The sequence below is a fragment of the Manis javanica genome, chromosome 3 (assembly GCF_040802235.1).
Source record: "Manis javanica isolate MJ-LG chromosome 3, MJ_LKY, whole genome shotgun sequence".
NCBI lineage: Eukaryota > Metazoa > Chordata > Mammalia > Pholidota > Manidae > Manis > Manis javanica.
In genome coordinates, this window is record NC_133158.1 from 133730150 (window position 1) to 133747340 (window position 17191).

Here is a 17191-nt window from a genome sequence, read left to right on the forward strand (position 1 = left end):
CCAGGGCGGCTCACTTTCAGGTGGGCGTTCAATCCCTGTGCAGATGGGGCCCACCCCTAGAAGGCTGGTTGAAGGGTTCCTTTCTTAATGTAATCCTCCTGTTAAAGAGAAAAAAATCAATCCACAAAAAAGAGAAAGGGAAGAAATAAGGAGAGCTTAAATGAATGGCATAATTAAGAAGAGTTTTCATAGAGGCCTGGAAGTCAATTTATCCTGTTATTTAATGACTATTAAAAAGAAGAAGTTCTCATTGTCAAAATAGAAAATAATTTCCTTTTGTGTTCAGCTTTAAAATGCAGCTGTCACTACTAAACAATCCCATGTTTCCAGGCTGCCACACCTTTGAGGAGCAGAGGAGGGCCCATTCCTACAGGACACCACACGAACAGCAAGCAGCCCCAGAGGTGAGCAGTGCTCTGGCCCTGGAGTACACTCACTCAGCCATCTTATTTCCATTGCTGAACAAGGCTGTTTATAGCCCATGCAGAGCCTCTGTGCAAATTAGAGATTTGTACGGGGCACATCTGTGCAATGGTACCTTGTGGTCTCTTCCTGAGGGCATGTTTTATAACTGTTGGCCCTGGTGTTATGTGTTGAGCCTGGGTTCTCAGGAGCAGGAAAGATTTCTGAGATTTGTTTTGTGATGCCAGTGATGCAGACAGTACACCCAGATAGGGGTCATCCCGTGGTCATCCCGCACTACTGTCTCTGGTTTGGAGTTCTGGCCAGAGTTGGCTCTGATGCCATTCATTTGTCCTTGACTCCCAGGCAGACATGTTCACAAGTCGACTGTTTGACCTTCCCAGCTGGGCAAACTTGCCACCTGTGGTTTGCAAACCCTGTGGTTTCTTCCCAGGAAGCAACATAGCCAGTCAGTGCTCTGGGCCTGTACCACACCCTCTGCTCTCTAGCTTGCATCAGAAGTCAAGCCGGAAGAAGGGACTATAGCTAAAGCAGGAACTTTAACAGCTGGCTTAACTGAGTTTTATCAATAGGCAGCTACATGTTCACACTCATAACTCAGCCCCTGCAGAATCACTGAGTTACCATCTGATGTCATGGCCTTGGCATTTATAGTGAGCAGTGTTCTGAGAACCTTATAAAATGTGTAATTTCGGCATTTGCTGAGAATTATTGAGAATGTTATCCATTTTATTGTTCAGTTGCCTTCTATAAGGTCCCAAATGAGAAACTTCCTTTGGAATTTAGTTTTTTTTTTTTGTAGGGAGACCTCTTTATTTCTTCAATTTACTCATTCACTAAGAAAAGCCAGGAAGCTCAGGCCTGCACTGGCGTGCCATTGCTGAGACTATGTCAGCGTTGTGGTTGGGTATTTGCTCTCTTTTTCTGTCTGTAAACTTGATGTTTTTCCTTCTATTAAGCATATCACAAGTATGTCTTTACTGCAAGTTATCCTAAATCCATCCCAGCCCCTTTTATTAGGAAGAAGACAGCCTATATATTAAAAAACAAATGAATGATATGGAACTATGTGGAAATATATGTAGATTTGGCTACATTAAATCCCAAATTATGAAGCCACTAAAACATAATGTGGTTAGCAATTTCAGTAAAGATTTATTATAGACTTCTTTTAAATGCTGACTTGTCATGTTGCATTTACAGTATTGCTCAATTTATGTCTGGGTGTTCTGGCCATACCTTTTCCATAATGTTCTTTACTTCGTCTAATATTTGATATAATATACCCATTTTTCTATTATTTATCTATCAGCTGATTCATTTATCACTTCAGAATTGCAGGAAATATGAATATATCATGCTGTATGCATCATGACACAGTTGCCATGTGTATTTACTTTAAATGGGTCCCATCCTTTCTCCCTCCCTCCTCCTGCTTGCAGTGTTATTCCTATTATCTACATCCTTTCCACTCAGATGTAGTCCTAGCAGAGTCATCACCTGTAAGCTTGTTAGAAATGCAGAATCTCAGCCTTGGCCCAGATCTACTGAATCAGAATTTGCATTTAATTTCTATGTTTTAATTTTTTTTATTAAGGTATTATTGATATACACTCTTATGAAGGTTTCACATGAAAAACAATGTGGTTACTACCTTCACCCATAACATCAAGTCCCCCCACCATCCTCCATTGCAGTCACTGTCCACCAGCGTAGCAAGATGCCAGAGTCACTATTTGCCTTCTCTGTGCTACAGTGTTCTGTTACATTTTATTATTACTATTAATTGAAGTGCAGTTAGCATGCAATATTACATTAGTTTCAGGTGTATGATGTGATTCGACATTTATACACATTAGGAAATGCTCACCCTGGTTAAGTGTGGTTCCCCTCTGCCACCGGAAAAGTTATCACAGTATTATTGACTATATTCCCTATGCTGTACTTGTCATCCCCATTACTTATTTTATAACTAGAAGTTTGTACTTCCTAATCCCCTTCACCTATGTCCACACCCTCCTACTCTGCCATGCTATAACCAACAGTTTGTTCTCTCTATTTGAGTGTTTCCATTTTGTTTTATAAATTCCACATGTAAGTGAAATCATGCAGTATTTATCTTTCCCTGTCTCACTTATTCCAGTTATTTTAATACCCTCTAGGTCCATTCCAGTTGTCATAAATGGCAAGATCTCATTCTTTTTTTGTGGCTGAATAATATCATGTGTGTGTGTGTGTGTGTGTGTGTGTGTGTGTACCACACCTTTATCCATTCATGTATCAAAGAACAGTTAGATGGCTTCCATATCTTGGCTATTGTATGTACTGCTGCAGTGAGCATAGGGGTGCTTGTATCTTTTCAAGTTAGTTTTCATTTTCTTTGGGTAAATATTCAGGAGTAGAATTGCTGGACCATGTGATATTTCTACTTTTAATTTTTGGAAAACCCTTCATACCGTTCTCCATAATGGCTGCACCATTTACATCCCACCAACAGAGTCCCTTTTCTCCAAGTCCTGCCAGCACCTGTTACCTATTATCTTTTTTATAGTAGCCAAAGAATCTCCATTTTTAACAGGATCCCCACGTGGTGGATGTTCACAGTTATGTGTGAGAAGAGCTGTTTTATATGATTCCAGTAGCTTGTTAACCTGTTGCATTACACTCCTCTTTATACTTCCTAACTTTCATTCTAAAACATAGTTACAAGGATGTTATTGTCCTATTGCCTTTCTATGGCATGAAGATTTGTTTATTTAATAACTACCTTGGTGTTTTCAAAACACAGATCATCAGGCAGTCCTTTTTATTAAGTCTGTGATTGGGCCTGGGAATCTATTATTTTTTAACAGACAACCCAAGAGACTCTGACTACCACGGTTTAGAAAACAGTGGTTCCATGATGTGAAATCAGCCCCCTTAGCATGGCCTTCAGGATCCTCCTCAATGTGACCTTTACCCTTTTTCCCTTCTTGTACTTCCTGAGACCCTGGCCTCACCCAACATTCTCCCAACACATGCAGCATTTCCACACCTTAGTGCCGTAGACTCTTCCCTGCATGTGCACCTTGCCCCTCCATTTGGGCTCTACTTGATGGGATCCTTCCTGGCCCCACTTAGACACCGCCCCTTCAGGGGAGTGCAGCTCGCTCATTCTCTTAGAGCTAAGGACTCCCTTCCCCTTACCCCCAATCATGTTTTGCTTTTCTTCTTAGTAGCTCTCCCATTTGGCCACTGTTTGTGCCCCACTAAACTAGTAAGCTCCCTTAGGAACATGTCTGACTTAGCTTTGTGCTGTTTCTACCTCTATCCTAATTCTCAGCTTATCACTGTACTTTTCCATTATGAAGCTCTGAAATACATATTGAATTGAATGCAAATATACTTTTGAGAGATCATGTCCTAAGCATTATTTAGTAATAATCCTTAAAACCACAAATAACTTGAAATGAGTAACAGAATATGTGGGGTATTGATGCTTACTGGATTTTACTTACTGAGAGACTTATTTGCCTCTTTTAAGATAGTTTATTTTAGCAAACACCAGCCCATTTCCATTCTTCCAACAGCTGGGGCTCCTGCTGTACATGCTGTGAGCACTACCTGCTGATATCAAGCAGTCTTCCAGGCTTTGCCGTTTGTGTTTAAACCACTAATGAATTGTTTTGAATTGCATGATACCAATACTTAGAAACACACAATAGAAAGATTTCTTACTGTTTTTCTGTTTTACAGTGGTTTAAAATAAGTAAATCCCCCATGTAAAAAATAAAACTGTGTCTATGGTCTGCTAGAGTATTTGCTTCAATCTTGCCTAAGTAATTTGTTCTTTCTATTTCAGTAATTCTACCAAACTTTAAACAATCCTTATTACCTTCTTACAGGTGGTTGATAGTGAAAGACTCCTTTTTACTGTATATGAAACCAGACAGTGGTGCCATTGCCTTCGTCCTGCTGGTGGATAAAGAATTCAGAATTAAGGTGGGAAAGAAGGACACAGAGACAAAATATGGGCTCCGAATTGATAATCTTTCAAGGTAGAAATTTCAAATATTTTTTAAAGATTTCTCTTTAAAACCAAGTATTTCTCCTAACTTTAAGTGAAGGAGGCAAAATAAATATACATTAGAAAAATGTTATTTAGAGCTCATCCTTAATCAAAAGTAATAAGCCTACTTTTCTTTTTATGTATTCTTAAGAATAGAGTATCCTATGTGCAACATTCAGAATAAACAATCCCATGTGTGGATGTACACCAAAATAGCAAAATGTAATATGATTTTAGCAAAACTGACTACTCAATAATTCAGTTTACCAAACAAATAAATTAAGGAGTGATAGTTGACATTTTAATAAGTAAAATTTTACTTTATAAAGTGATATCCTTTAATTAGCAAAATACAAAAAAAGTGATTTGAGTTACAAAAATTCTGTTTATACCCAAATTTTAAGAAAAATATCATAAAAGGATACTCAAATGTACATTTATGATAGATTTTATCTGTGTGTTTGTGTGTTCATAAATATGCTTCTTTCTGGAAGATTGTAGTTATACAATATATGTGTGTCTTTATATATATACATTTGTCTCTAAAAAGTTCATCCTGCCTATGAATATATAGATATAGATATAGATATGAATATATAGAGAATATAATATATATATATATATACACCCTGACTAATGTACATATTTGTGTGTATGTGTGTATATGTAAAAATGTGCTGAAATTCCTGATCTTCTCTGATTTACTGTATGTAATTTTGTGTGTGTGTGTGTGTGTGTGTGTGTGTGTGTGTGTGTGTGTTGATAAATATGTTTCTTTCTGGAAGATTGTAGTTATAGAATATATGTGTGTCTTTATATAAATTCATTTGTCTCTAAAATGTTCATCCTGCCTATGAATATATATATAATACATATGTGAATACACATATTATATTATATATATTATATATATACACAATATTATATATATACACCTTGGCTAATGTATGTGTTTCTGTGTATGTGTGTATATGTAAAAATATGCTGAATTTCCTGATCTCTGACTAAAGAAGGTTCAGGATCAGTCATTGGAAATGAGCTGGTGCCGCCATTAAGCCTTCCCCTGATAGTGTATTCCTGTTTTCCAGAGGATCATAGAAATCAGGCCACAGTTCTCATTAGTCCCTACAAAAGTTAATTACTGGCTGTCTTATCTCATTTCCTCTCCTCACTTACTGGTGCACCATTACTAAATGAACCCATCCAAATACAGGTCTCATCAGCTACCTTCCTGGTGTAAGTGCTCCGCCTCACTTTATCAAACAAGCCCCAATTCTTCCGTTGACACCTAAGGCCTTTGATCTCTCTGCCTTTATTTGCAACCTCTCCCTAAATCAGCCTTTCTGGTTCTGTGGAGGCAATTCTCTTCACCATTTTTTTTCTTGCCTCTTTGCCTTTTCTCTTTCTATGTCCAGTCTTTTTAATTTTTTTCTTAACTCTGATTCACTAGTGACACCTCTGCTTGTCACTTATCTGCTCCACAAAATCTTGTTCTTGTCACTGGTTTTCAGAGACATTTAACTGAATTGGAGTAGTACTAGCTTGCTGGCTTGAGCCCAGACACCTTCTGTGCCCCTCACTCCCACCCCAGAAGTGTGCATCTTACGGGCCACACCTGACAGAGTGCTGCCCCGTCAGCTCCCCACCTCTCGCCTCGCCTGCGCCCCGCCGCAGCACTGACTGCTCTTGTGGATCAGTGGCTTTCCAGTGAAAGCCAAGCATTGATCTCTGCCTGACGCTGAGGGTCCAGTGTAGACATCCCTAATCTTTGTAAATAGTTATTTTAGGGTCTGTAAATATAGCCCCTTCCCTGCTTCTCATCAGGATCACTGCATTTCCCCCAAAAGCAAACTGCCTCCCTCACCACTCACAGTGCTCTTCTTATATTGGGGTTGGGGGGGGGCTTCTGCTCAAGTGGCAGGGGGATGGCTGGCTCTGACACCTGTTTTCCTCTGAACTTCAAATTTGGATAACTAATTTTCATCTCTTGGTCGTAGTCACCAATTCTGACACTTGGCATGTAGTAACTTCTTGTAATTGCCCACTCTGAATTATTTTTTCAGCATTTATAAATCTGTAACCATTTAGGATAGATTAGTTATTAGTGATAGAAAAGGCCAGTGCAACTGGCTTACATCTGAATTAATCAGCCACATTAGGCATGGCTGATTCCAAGGCTCAAACTGTGTCACTGAGTTGCATTTTCTCAGCCCTGGTCCTGCGTATCTGCAGCATCTTTAGCCTGGGCCCCTCATGGTAGCAAGAAGGCTGCCACCCACACTCAAACCAAATCCAGTGGAAGGGAAGGAGTCTCTTCTGGTGTTCCTGAGCAAGTCAGTGGGTTTGCTCTCACTCGTTAGGTGGAATTAGATCGTGTAGTCATCCCCAAACCAGTCTCTGGAATCAGGGGGCTGGAAAATGACACTTGGTGGCTTTGGTAGTAGGGAAGGGATTGCACTTCTAAAGCACAATCAGGATGATGTTTCCAGAAGAGGGACTGGATACCAAACCGTACAAGGAGAAATGTCCTCCACAGGAGCCAGCAACTCTCTAATATTTAGACATCAGACCTCACCTTTCATTACCCTCCTCACAGCCTAGCACAGCTGTAGGTATATTAGAAGTATCTTTACACATATTTGTATGAGTATAAACAACCAAACATTTATTTTTGCTATGTTGCATATATTTTTAAATCCTGCCAGAGATGATTAGAAGTCTGCTTTTTTGATATAAGTAAGATGCTTTTGCCTAAAATTTTCAAGTTGTATTTGCTTGAAAATGTTTACATTTCTAAACAAAATGGGGCATGTTTCTCAAATTTGTTTAAAGAGACAGAACAAAAAGTAACTACTCTTTTCCACATTTTGCTTTTCTTTGAAGGACACTTATTTTAAAATGCAACAGCTATAGACATGCTCGGTGGTGGGGAGGGGCTATAGAAGAATTCATCCAGAAACATGGCCCCAACTTTCTCAGAGATCATCGATTTGGGTCATATGCTGCTATCCAAGAGAACATTTTAGCTAAATGGTAAGATTTTTTTTTTTGCTCTAAGATTCTCAAGGTAGTCATAGCATCTGATGTTATCGTGGGTCTAAATTAATCTCAAATCAATTTTCAAAGTTGTGAGAAGATATTATGCATTATACTTCAGGGTCTTTTTTTGGTAGGACCACCTTCACAAAGATTAGTTTTCCAATTTCTGTTTTTAAGCTTTTTTTATACAGGGTGTCTCAGCTTTAGATTTTGAGGTTTGAGTCTGAAATCTAACTTCTTACATTCTCTTAATGATGTAAATGGAAAGTTTATTTAAGCCATTAGCCATAAATTAAGAAAGAGCATTTACTTGCTAGATATTTCTTTTAAATAAAATCATGCTTAGCATGTTTTTCTACCCATGGATTGCAAACTGCTTTCCGTCTCAGAAGAAGGACTGTGTGGGAGTGCCACAGGGTGGGCCCCCATGTGATTGGAAGGCCGATTATTGTGTTCTCTCAGTAGAGAAGAACGAAGTTGCTTACTTCTTTCTCTTCCCTGTACTTCCTGCACAGCAGACAGAAGGTGACGTTTTCAATCCTTATTTTACAGTTACACAAAGTAAACGGGTGGTTTTGTAGAGATTCTGGACAGTGGCTTCCATCTTTTGCCTTGCCATAGGATATGTTTCTTTTCTTCTCTTTTGTTTTTTGTTTTTTTGTAAAAAAAAATGAATCAAAATGCTTGTCTTTCAGGTATGTTAATGCCAAAGGATATTTTGAGGATGTGGCAGATGCAATGGAAGAGGCAAAAGAAGAGATTTTTATCACAGATTGGTGGTTAGTATTTGTGCCTGGGATTTTGTTCGGAGGTCTCTAGTTTAGAAATGTACAGCAGTGTTGTGCTGTTCCAGATCGTACATGGTGAAAGCCAGCAGTACACACAGATGGTTGGCCAAACTTTCAAGGATTTAACTGTGATAGCCTCCAGTGGAAGGTCTTTTCAAAAAATTTGGCATCCACATATATTCTTAAAATATTTACCTTGAAAACAATTTTGTTTTTGCCTTTCCATTTGGAAGCAGACACCCGAATATTCATTTTAGTAAAGATTATTTGCAATGCAAATATAGTTGCATATATTATTTGCAATGCAAAGATATTTGCAATGCAAATATAGTTGTAGAAGTCATGGAAAATAATTTCTCTTGGGTGTTTTCCCTCATTTGGGTGTTATCTGTCACCAGCTCCAGGGAATATACTTCTTCTGAATTGTCCCTCTGAATTTGGAATAGCTCCATTTGTCTATTACTATTAAGTCCTTCGTAAGGCCTTCGTATTAAGGCCTTGTCAGTTTTTTTGGAGATACATCAGGTTTCAACTTTTTGACCCCCTTTAAAAAGATCCATGAGAGTTATGGTGCTTACTAAAGCCACTGTAAGTCTCATTTCTAAAACTCATTTAGCTTTTGAGAAATTTTACTCCCAGAGTTGGTAAAGTAGGCTTTATAGTTTGACTTTAGCTCTAATTACCCATCTACATGGACAGTTACAGCCCATTGCAGATGCCTACATTGACTGCAATGGAAATGAAAATATCTAAAGTGTTTCTCTGCTAAGAAGTTAGTTGCTTGGAATTCCCCTTGTTTTTCCCTACCTGTTTGCTTCCAAATGCTATCCTTTACATGAGCTGTGAAAATATCATCATCATTTATTTCCTCCTAATTCTAGATTTTGGGGAGATGGGAGAAGTAATTAGGAATGTGAACTGATCTTCTTTATTAGAGGATGCACATGTCCTTGAGAAGCTTCTAACCCAATTCAAGAGACAGCATATACTTACATGAAAGCTGTTTAATATATTTCTAAAACAATTGGTATGCAAACAAAGGCAGATAGGGTAAAATGAGAAACAACCTGGGACCTAGCAGTGCTTAGTTCCTTTGTTCATAATTCATGTAACCAGCTATCCATTCATTTGTTAATTTATTCACTCATTCATTCCAGAATGATGGAGTGAGTGCACTCTCTGTGACAGGCACTGAACTAGGCCATGCACGTGTAAAGATGAAGGAAAAGCAGCCCTTACCCTGGAATGATATGGAGTCAGGAAGTCACATGTGAAACAATGGATTGGGAAAACTCAGTGATGAGGATCAACAGAGCAGAAGTCATAGGGGGAGCACAGAGGGAAGGACACTATTTTGCAGTTTAGAAATTTCTCTTTGGTTCTTCTTTGTATCTTTTATTCCTTTGCAGGGCCTTTCTGTCTTTCCATTCATTTTAAGAGTGTTTATCCTTCCTTGTTGAAACACTTTTATAATATCTGACAAAGAATTAAAGTAAATAATTCCAGTATCTGTGTCATCCTGGCATTGATATCTGTTGATTGTCTTATTTCTTGCAAGTTGAAATTTTTCTTAATCTTTGTCAAGTAATTTTTTATTGTATGCTGGAGGTTTGAATATTATGACTTTGCATCTTATTTGAATATTATAGAAAATGCTGATGTATTTCTTTTGTCAGGAAGTTAGCCTACTTGGATTCAAGCAGAGTACCAATTAGCTTCCTTTTGGTGTGGTTTTTTTTTTTTTCTTTGGTGTGGTTTTAATGTCAGTTTTGTTTTCAAAACCTTTGCCGTGTCTTGTGCCCCACATACTCCACCTAGTGGCTGGTCTTGGCAGTGATGTATTTCTAGTTCAGTTCTCAAACTATTTGGTATAATGTTTAGGATTAAATCTATGCAAGGGCAGTTTGGGAGTGAGTTAGAAGTTCATAAACAACTTACGGGCTTGCTTTCCTGAGCTGCTTCCTCTCCATGAGCTCTTCTTTGTGTCTTCCTTTTTCAGTCTTCTAGAAAGAGGCTTTATTTACCCGGCTCTGCCACACACTTTCTGCAGTGACATTTGGGTACTGCACAGTAAGACATTTTGAGAGAGAGGGACACCACATTCGATACCTTTTATTACAGTATATTGTTATAATTCTTCTGTTTTATTATTAGATATTTTTGTTACTGAATCTGATTTATAAGTTAACTTTTATCATAGGTATGTTTGTATAGGAGAAAACATATCATATGTAGGGTTCAGTACTATCTGTGGTTTCAGGCATCCACTGGGGGATCTTGGAACACATCCCTCAAGGATAAGGGGGGACTGCCATACAGATTTTGCCTACATTTTGTTAAATTTTTGCCTAAGTAATTCATGGTTTTTGATGTGATTCTAAATGGCATTTTTTAAAATTCGTGTTCCAGTTGTTCCCTACCAGGATATAGAAATAGAATTGATTTTTTGTATTGATCTTACATACTGTGAGCTTACTTAATTCATTTATTAGTGCTAGTAGCTTTTTTGTGGATGCCTTAGAATTTTCTCCATGGAAGATTGTGTGATATGTGAATAATGACAGTTTCACCCTTTCCTTTCTAAGCTGTGTGCCTTTGGTTTTATTCTATTTTTTTGCCTTATTGCAACTGGCTGGGATCATCAGTGAAATGTTGAGTAGAAGTGATGAGAATGGACATCTTTGCCTTGTTCTCAGTCTTAGGAGAAGAGCATTCAGTCTTTTATTATTTTACTTAAGATAGATGTTTTTATATCTTTTTGATGACTTTGAGGAAATTCTTTTCTACTTATAATTTACTGAGAGTTTTAATTATTGATGGGTATTGAATTTTGTCAAAACCTTTTACTGCATTTATTGAAATGATAATTATTTTATTTTTTTCTGTTGATTGATTTTCAACTTTTGAGCCAACCTTGCATCTTAGAATAACCATGATCTATTATCCTTTTTATAAGTTGTGGGATATTTGCTTCTATGATTATAAGAGAGATTGTTCTTAATTTTTTTTCTTTTCTTGGATTGTCTTTCTTTGGTTTTAATATTAGGATAATGCTAGACTCATTAAATGAGTAAGTATTCCCCTTTTCTGTTTCCTAATAGAGTTTGTATAGGATTGACATTATTTCTTCTTTTATATATTTTATAGAATTTACCTGTAAAGTTCTTAAAATCTGTAGCTGTCTTTGTGGGAAAGTTTTAAGTTATAAATTCAATTTTTTAATAGTTGTAAGGTTGGAGTTTCAGTTTCATTTTGCTTCTGTCTTGGTAACTATTTCTTGTAAGAAAGCTGTTGATTTTATCTAAATTCTCATATTTACTTGTATAAAGTTATTTATAATAGTCTCTTTTTTTTATTTAATATTGTTTTAATGTCTGCAGACCTTGTAGTGGTTTTCTGTCATTCATTTCTTTCTTGATAACTGTGTGTCTCTTTTTTTCTTTTTTTTTTACCATGTTAACACCATTATTTTTATTTTTTTAATCTCCCAATCCTTGTATATATTTAATATAACAGCATATATAAAATTATGTATTTCTCCATTTGAGATTATATATTTTTCAATAACTGTGTGTTTCTTTAATAACCACTTTTAAAAACCTCTTTGTTGACGTGTGATTACCATGCAGAAAGCTATACATATTTAATATAGACAACTCTGAGTTTGGAGATAAGCAAAGATGCATAAAACCATCACCACAATCAATGCCTTAAATATAACCATCTTCTCCAGACACTTCCTCCTTTCCTCCTCACTTATTGTTTTTATTTTTTTGTGATAAGAACACTCAACATAAGATCTACCCTCTTAAGAAATTTTTTAAATAAAATTTATTTACTTTTAATAATAAAGGTAATAAAACACTTATTTTTTTATTCAACAAACACCTGTTGGTTCCTTCTATGTGTGCATGACTATGTGTAGGTGCTATAGGAGATACCAAAAACTAAAATAAAAGACAAAACCTGGGGTATAAGGAGTTGTATTTTGATATGCCCTCATAACAAGTTTTTAAGTACAATATAGTATTGTTATAGGCACTGTGTCATACAGTGGATCTCTAGGACTCGTTTATTTACATGACTGAACTTTATCCGCTGTGACCAAGACGTCCCCATTTCCTTCTGTCCCAAGCCACTGGAAACCTCTCTTCATGAATATTTTCATTAGTCTTTTATCTTTTTACGCATTATCCTCACAATTGAGGACTCCTTCAGAGCTATCTTAACATCCTCCAAAGTGTCTAGTAGAAGGTTCAACATACAGGGTGCACAGTGCTTGTAGATTAAACAAAGGATGATAAGGACTTAATTGCAGAATATAGCATTAAAAGTTTCCCACAAACTGAAGCCCTCTGAGTCCATAATTAATGTGTACGTGTAAAAATGGCAAGTATGCATGTGCTGTTGGGTATCTCTCACCTTCAGTGAACTCTCAGTGTGCATGGTGAAGCACTTTTCTACTTAAAACAGACCTGCCTCTTTTTAATTCACCTGAAATCTTTTCCTATCAGTTGCTGCATTTTTTGTTTGTTTCCTTAGATTACCTTTGAGTTATTTTCCTCCTCTAAATTAAATTTGCAAGTATTGATACTGCACACACCCCTCCATTTGTCTGTTTTCTTATTTATTTTACGCAGTATGTGTTTCCTTTAGAAACTTTAACTTTGGGTTTTTTTTTTCTTTAACTGAATGAAATAGAGCATAAAATTACTTGTTTTAATCTCTTTAGCTCCTTAAAAACCCTGTTATTTGCACATGCTTAGAGGACTCCCTGGCAAGGCAATATTCCAGCCCGATATTTCATAAGGCTTTAATCCTTACACAGTCTTCTCCTGCTCCTCCAGGTCTAGAGTTTCAGTAGATGAAGTTTTCTTTAGTGTTTGTTTTTCCTCATTACGCAGGAGTTACATCACATACAGACTTAACTCAGACACTGACTTTAGAACTCAGCCCCGAAGGAAAAAGCGACTATGCTGTGCTCTTAGCTGCCTGTGGCACCATGAAAGAGAAGACCTGAGGGGTCCATTCTCACCTTGAAAAAAATGCATCTATCAGTTAATGTGCCTCCTCTGCTCAGAAAGCGTTTCCCAAGGACGCTGCTCCTTGGTATAGGAAGTCAGCGTTTATGTTCATCAGTGAGAGCACTTTCAGCTTGAACTAACAGAATACTCAATGAAAGGCGGCTTACACAATGAAGATTTACATGTTTCATTTAATAAGAAGTCCAAAGTTAGGCAATCCTAAGGTTGGTGGAGTGGTTTGATTCCAGAGCTCCGGTCTTCCTCTCGGAAACCCAATATGGCTGCACCTGTCCAAGCATGTTACCACCACCCAAGACCTATCCTAAAAGCTCCTTTTCCTGTCTTGTATGTGTTTGTCTTTCATTAGAGAAGAAAAGTTTCCCCATTACCCTGTACTGCCTCGCATGTCTTCTTGTCCAGGATTGAGTCCAGGAGTCTGGGGAGGCAAAAATGTAGAATATTCACCCTCAATAGTGGCAAGTAGGATCTGCCAACAAGGGCAGGAAGGAGGAGAATGGCTGTCAGCCGGGCAGTCCGGCAGAATGCGCATGTGTGTATATATGCGCATGCGTGATTAAGAGGGAAAGAAATCTAGTTTGATTTTTGTATGGATAAAGGCTCTTGTTCCCATCAGAAGTTGTACATGGACTCATAGCAGAACTTAGGGGGACCTGCGCGGTCAAGGAGGAGAAGGAGAATGGCATTTTGGCTAAATTGCCTTTGCTACCTATGATACAGTCAGAGCTTTATATTTTGTTTTAGTTATCTTGAAATCTTGGTTTTGTGATTTTAGGTTGAGTCCAGAAATCTTCCTGAAACGCCCAGTGGTTGAAGGAAATCGCTGGAGGTTGGACTGCATTCTGAAACGAAAAGCAGTATGTACTTTGGAAACAAATGCTGATATAATTTTTTCAATGTCTATTGCCTCTGAAATGCCTGTTCTTTTTCAAAGCTTGTCATATATATATATATATATATATATATATATATATATATATATATATATATACACACTTTTTTATTTAGAGTGTGAACATACTAGACTACTTATGTTTCAGGTTCACTTGATTCTGATTTTTTTCCCTATTACTATTGAATGCATAAATATTCTAGCCTAATTCATAGCATGGATTATATATTAGCAACTCTAATTTTTGTTTTCTAAAATCAGTTATGGACAGTTCATTTTACAGGCAAAAATTGCAACAAAATTTCATAATTGGATAATAAATGATTAAAGGAAACATAGCGTTTCATTTTATTCAGTATTATGTCATTTGAGCAAAAGACATAATCCTCTGGAGAATGAGTTTAGTCAGATGGGGCCAAGCTGATGTAGAAGAATATCAAATAGGAGGGATATTAAGAATGAGTGTTGTTTTGGTTCCTGTTTGTGGACAGTTCATGGCTATAATATGAAACTGTTTCCTGTACAGTTGACCTTATAGATTCTGGGTGAACACTGAGTGTGCTTTTCTTGTTATAAGAAGTAAATAATGGAAGCAGTATAGGCTCACCAACAACTACCTAACATTCATATTTCTAATGAATTATTTTATAGAGTTGGCCCTCAACCAAGTTAAATAAAGTAAAATTAGAATAGCTCTGGAGTTATTATTAATCACATCAAATTAGGAAGTGCTAGCCTTTTTACTATTCTTTGAAATTGTGTTAATCTTTTTTTGTTCTGTCATTCAACATTCTAGTAGAATTTGCAGAACCTAAGTATCTGGGGGGGCACTTTTCTTTTTCTCACAACCATCACTCGTTTCTTCTTTCCCATTCTTTACATTACCCTACCCCTTTCTCCACTCATCTGTCCCCTTTCTTTCCAATGTCATTTCCCTGTGCCTCCACTTTATGATTTCCAGAGATACTGTAGATATAGTCAGACCTCACTACTAATACTGAATGAAAAAGAAGTTGATAATCTTTATTTCAGACACATGTTCTGCCAAACAGCATCATTTTCATGGCTAGTCCAATTCATTGTCTGAACAGAATTTCATTTGCAAAATTGGAAATTCTGGTCCTGAAAAGCATTACTTGCATATTCATTAGATAATTCAGCATACAATTACTGGATATAATCCAGATACTATCCTAATTACTAAGGGTGCCGTGTGTGTGATGAGGATTCCACCCCTGCCCATGGAAGGCTTGCTGAAGGACTCATGTCCTGGGTTGAGTCCTAGCATTGCCAAACCTCTTTCTATATTTTGAATGAGCTATAACCTTCCCCATATTTCTGTCTGAAATGGCACCATTCCCATTTTTTCTCAAGATTCCATTTTAGTAAGCTGTTCCAGTCTTACTTACCAATCATCTATCATACTAGGAACTCCTTTCCTCACAGTACTTTCCCAATACTTTACTATTTTAGGATCTAATCAGTATGTATTTGTGCAGTGCCTCCTATGTGCAGGGCACTTGGCTAATCATATGAAGATGTACATAAATAAAAGACTTGGTTCTTGACCTGAAGGAGCTTAAAATCTGCACAGGAGTCAACTGGGTAGACAGTGCCAAGATTTCAAAGCAGAAGGGAGAGCACTGGGTAAGCCTGATGGAAAAGCCCCTCACAACCTGAGGGATATAGGGCATTTAGGATGCACAAAAAATTTTCAGATGGAAGGAGGAACTTCCTAGGTGTAGAAGATGTGGTGAGGAAATATTCTGGAGGCAGGAATTTCAAAGTCCTTGTTTGTCCCAGTAAGGTGACAAGGCCGTCTCTATCATCTGAGTGTTGGCATAGGTGAGGTGGAGTACCAAGCTGGAAAGGCAGGCTGCAGCAGGATGTGGAGGCTTGTGAGCCAAGCCAGGGGTTTGGACTTCATGGAGGACAGTGGGGAACTGTGGCAGCATCTGCTGGTGGAGGGACAATCTGATTAAAGTGATGTGTTGGGAGGGTGAGTCTGGTAGTGGGACAAAGTGGGGAGAACTCAGATTCGGAGAGCTGAAATTTTAGTTTACTTGAGTGTGAGGGGCCTACAGGACCATCTAAGTGAACCCAGAAGGCAAGTAAATGCCAGAGTGGCTCAGATGGAAGCCCCTGCAAGCCTGGCCCTCCAGCTCCTGTCTGCAGGCAGTGTTCACTTATTCTCCTCAGCATGCTTCTCTGACACTGGTGTGGCTGCTGTTTGCTTGTACGGCTCATGAACCCTGCTGAAGTCCCAAGTGGATTCCATGGCCTAGTAAATATTATTGCTTGATAATACTGCTTCATTTCAATTTCCTGTGCTTCCTGAAACTTGTGATTTTTAAAGTGCACATAATGATTTGAAGAATTTCCTAAGGAAATAGTAATACTATTAAATATTACTTTCTCAGTGGTACATTTAGCAGAATTGCTCTTCCTTAATCTAGTTACACTATATTACTATTTTGGTCATAAATTTTTAACACCCAGATCATTACAAACTGATATTTCATAAGCTCCTAAACACTGCTTTGCATAAATAATTTAGTTTCTGAAAGCCACTAGCTTCACAGAGTGTCTCTGCATCATAGCTAAGAAATAGGCAAACATCCCTTATAATGGCTGTTTTTCTTGGGAAGAAAAAATACAGTATTTTGTTTCTCTTGTAATAACCAAGTTGATAGTCTCCTGTTTCGTTAGCCTTTTGGTCTGCAGTATCATCATTTAAAATAGTACAAGCCAGTCTTGAGAGGCAGGCTGTTTACAATTCAAATCACCATCCCAGGGTTTTCCATAGTTCTGCAGTTACTGCAGGTGAGGTAAGTTGCATCAGGCTTATATGATAAAAAGTGATGTGGTAACTGTGTTGTGTACCCAGTATGTATAGTTCAACCTTCGAAGTATGTGATATTTTTGATGAGACTTGCACCAGAGGAAACTTCAAGTGCAG

General features: G+C 37.6%; 1 protein-coding gene across 7 annotated transcripts in view; it reads left to right on the forward strand.

Moving 5' to 3' along the window:
* Window positions 1-17191, forward strand: part of PLD1 (phospholipase D1) — a 225204-nt gene that overhangs the window by 97614 nt on the left and 110399 nt on the right. For all 7 annotated transcript variants that reach the window (XR_012129383.1, XM_037003125.2, XM_073232089.1 and 4 more), the window contains 4 exons: window positions 4308-4460; window positions 7355-7504; window positions 8206-8289; window positions 14116-14197. Coding sequence is in view for 6 of the 7 variants with exons in the window: in XM_037003125.2 (XP_036859020.2) it covers window positions 4308-4460; window positions 7355-7504; window positions 8206-8289; window positions 14116-14197 (469 nt within the window). In the remaining variant the exon portion in view is untranslated. The remainder of the gene's footprint in view (window positions 1-4307; window positions 4461-7354; window positions 7505-8205; window positions 8290-14115; window positions 14198-17191) is intronic.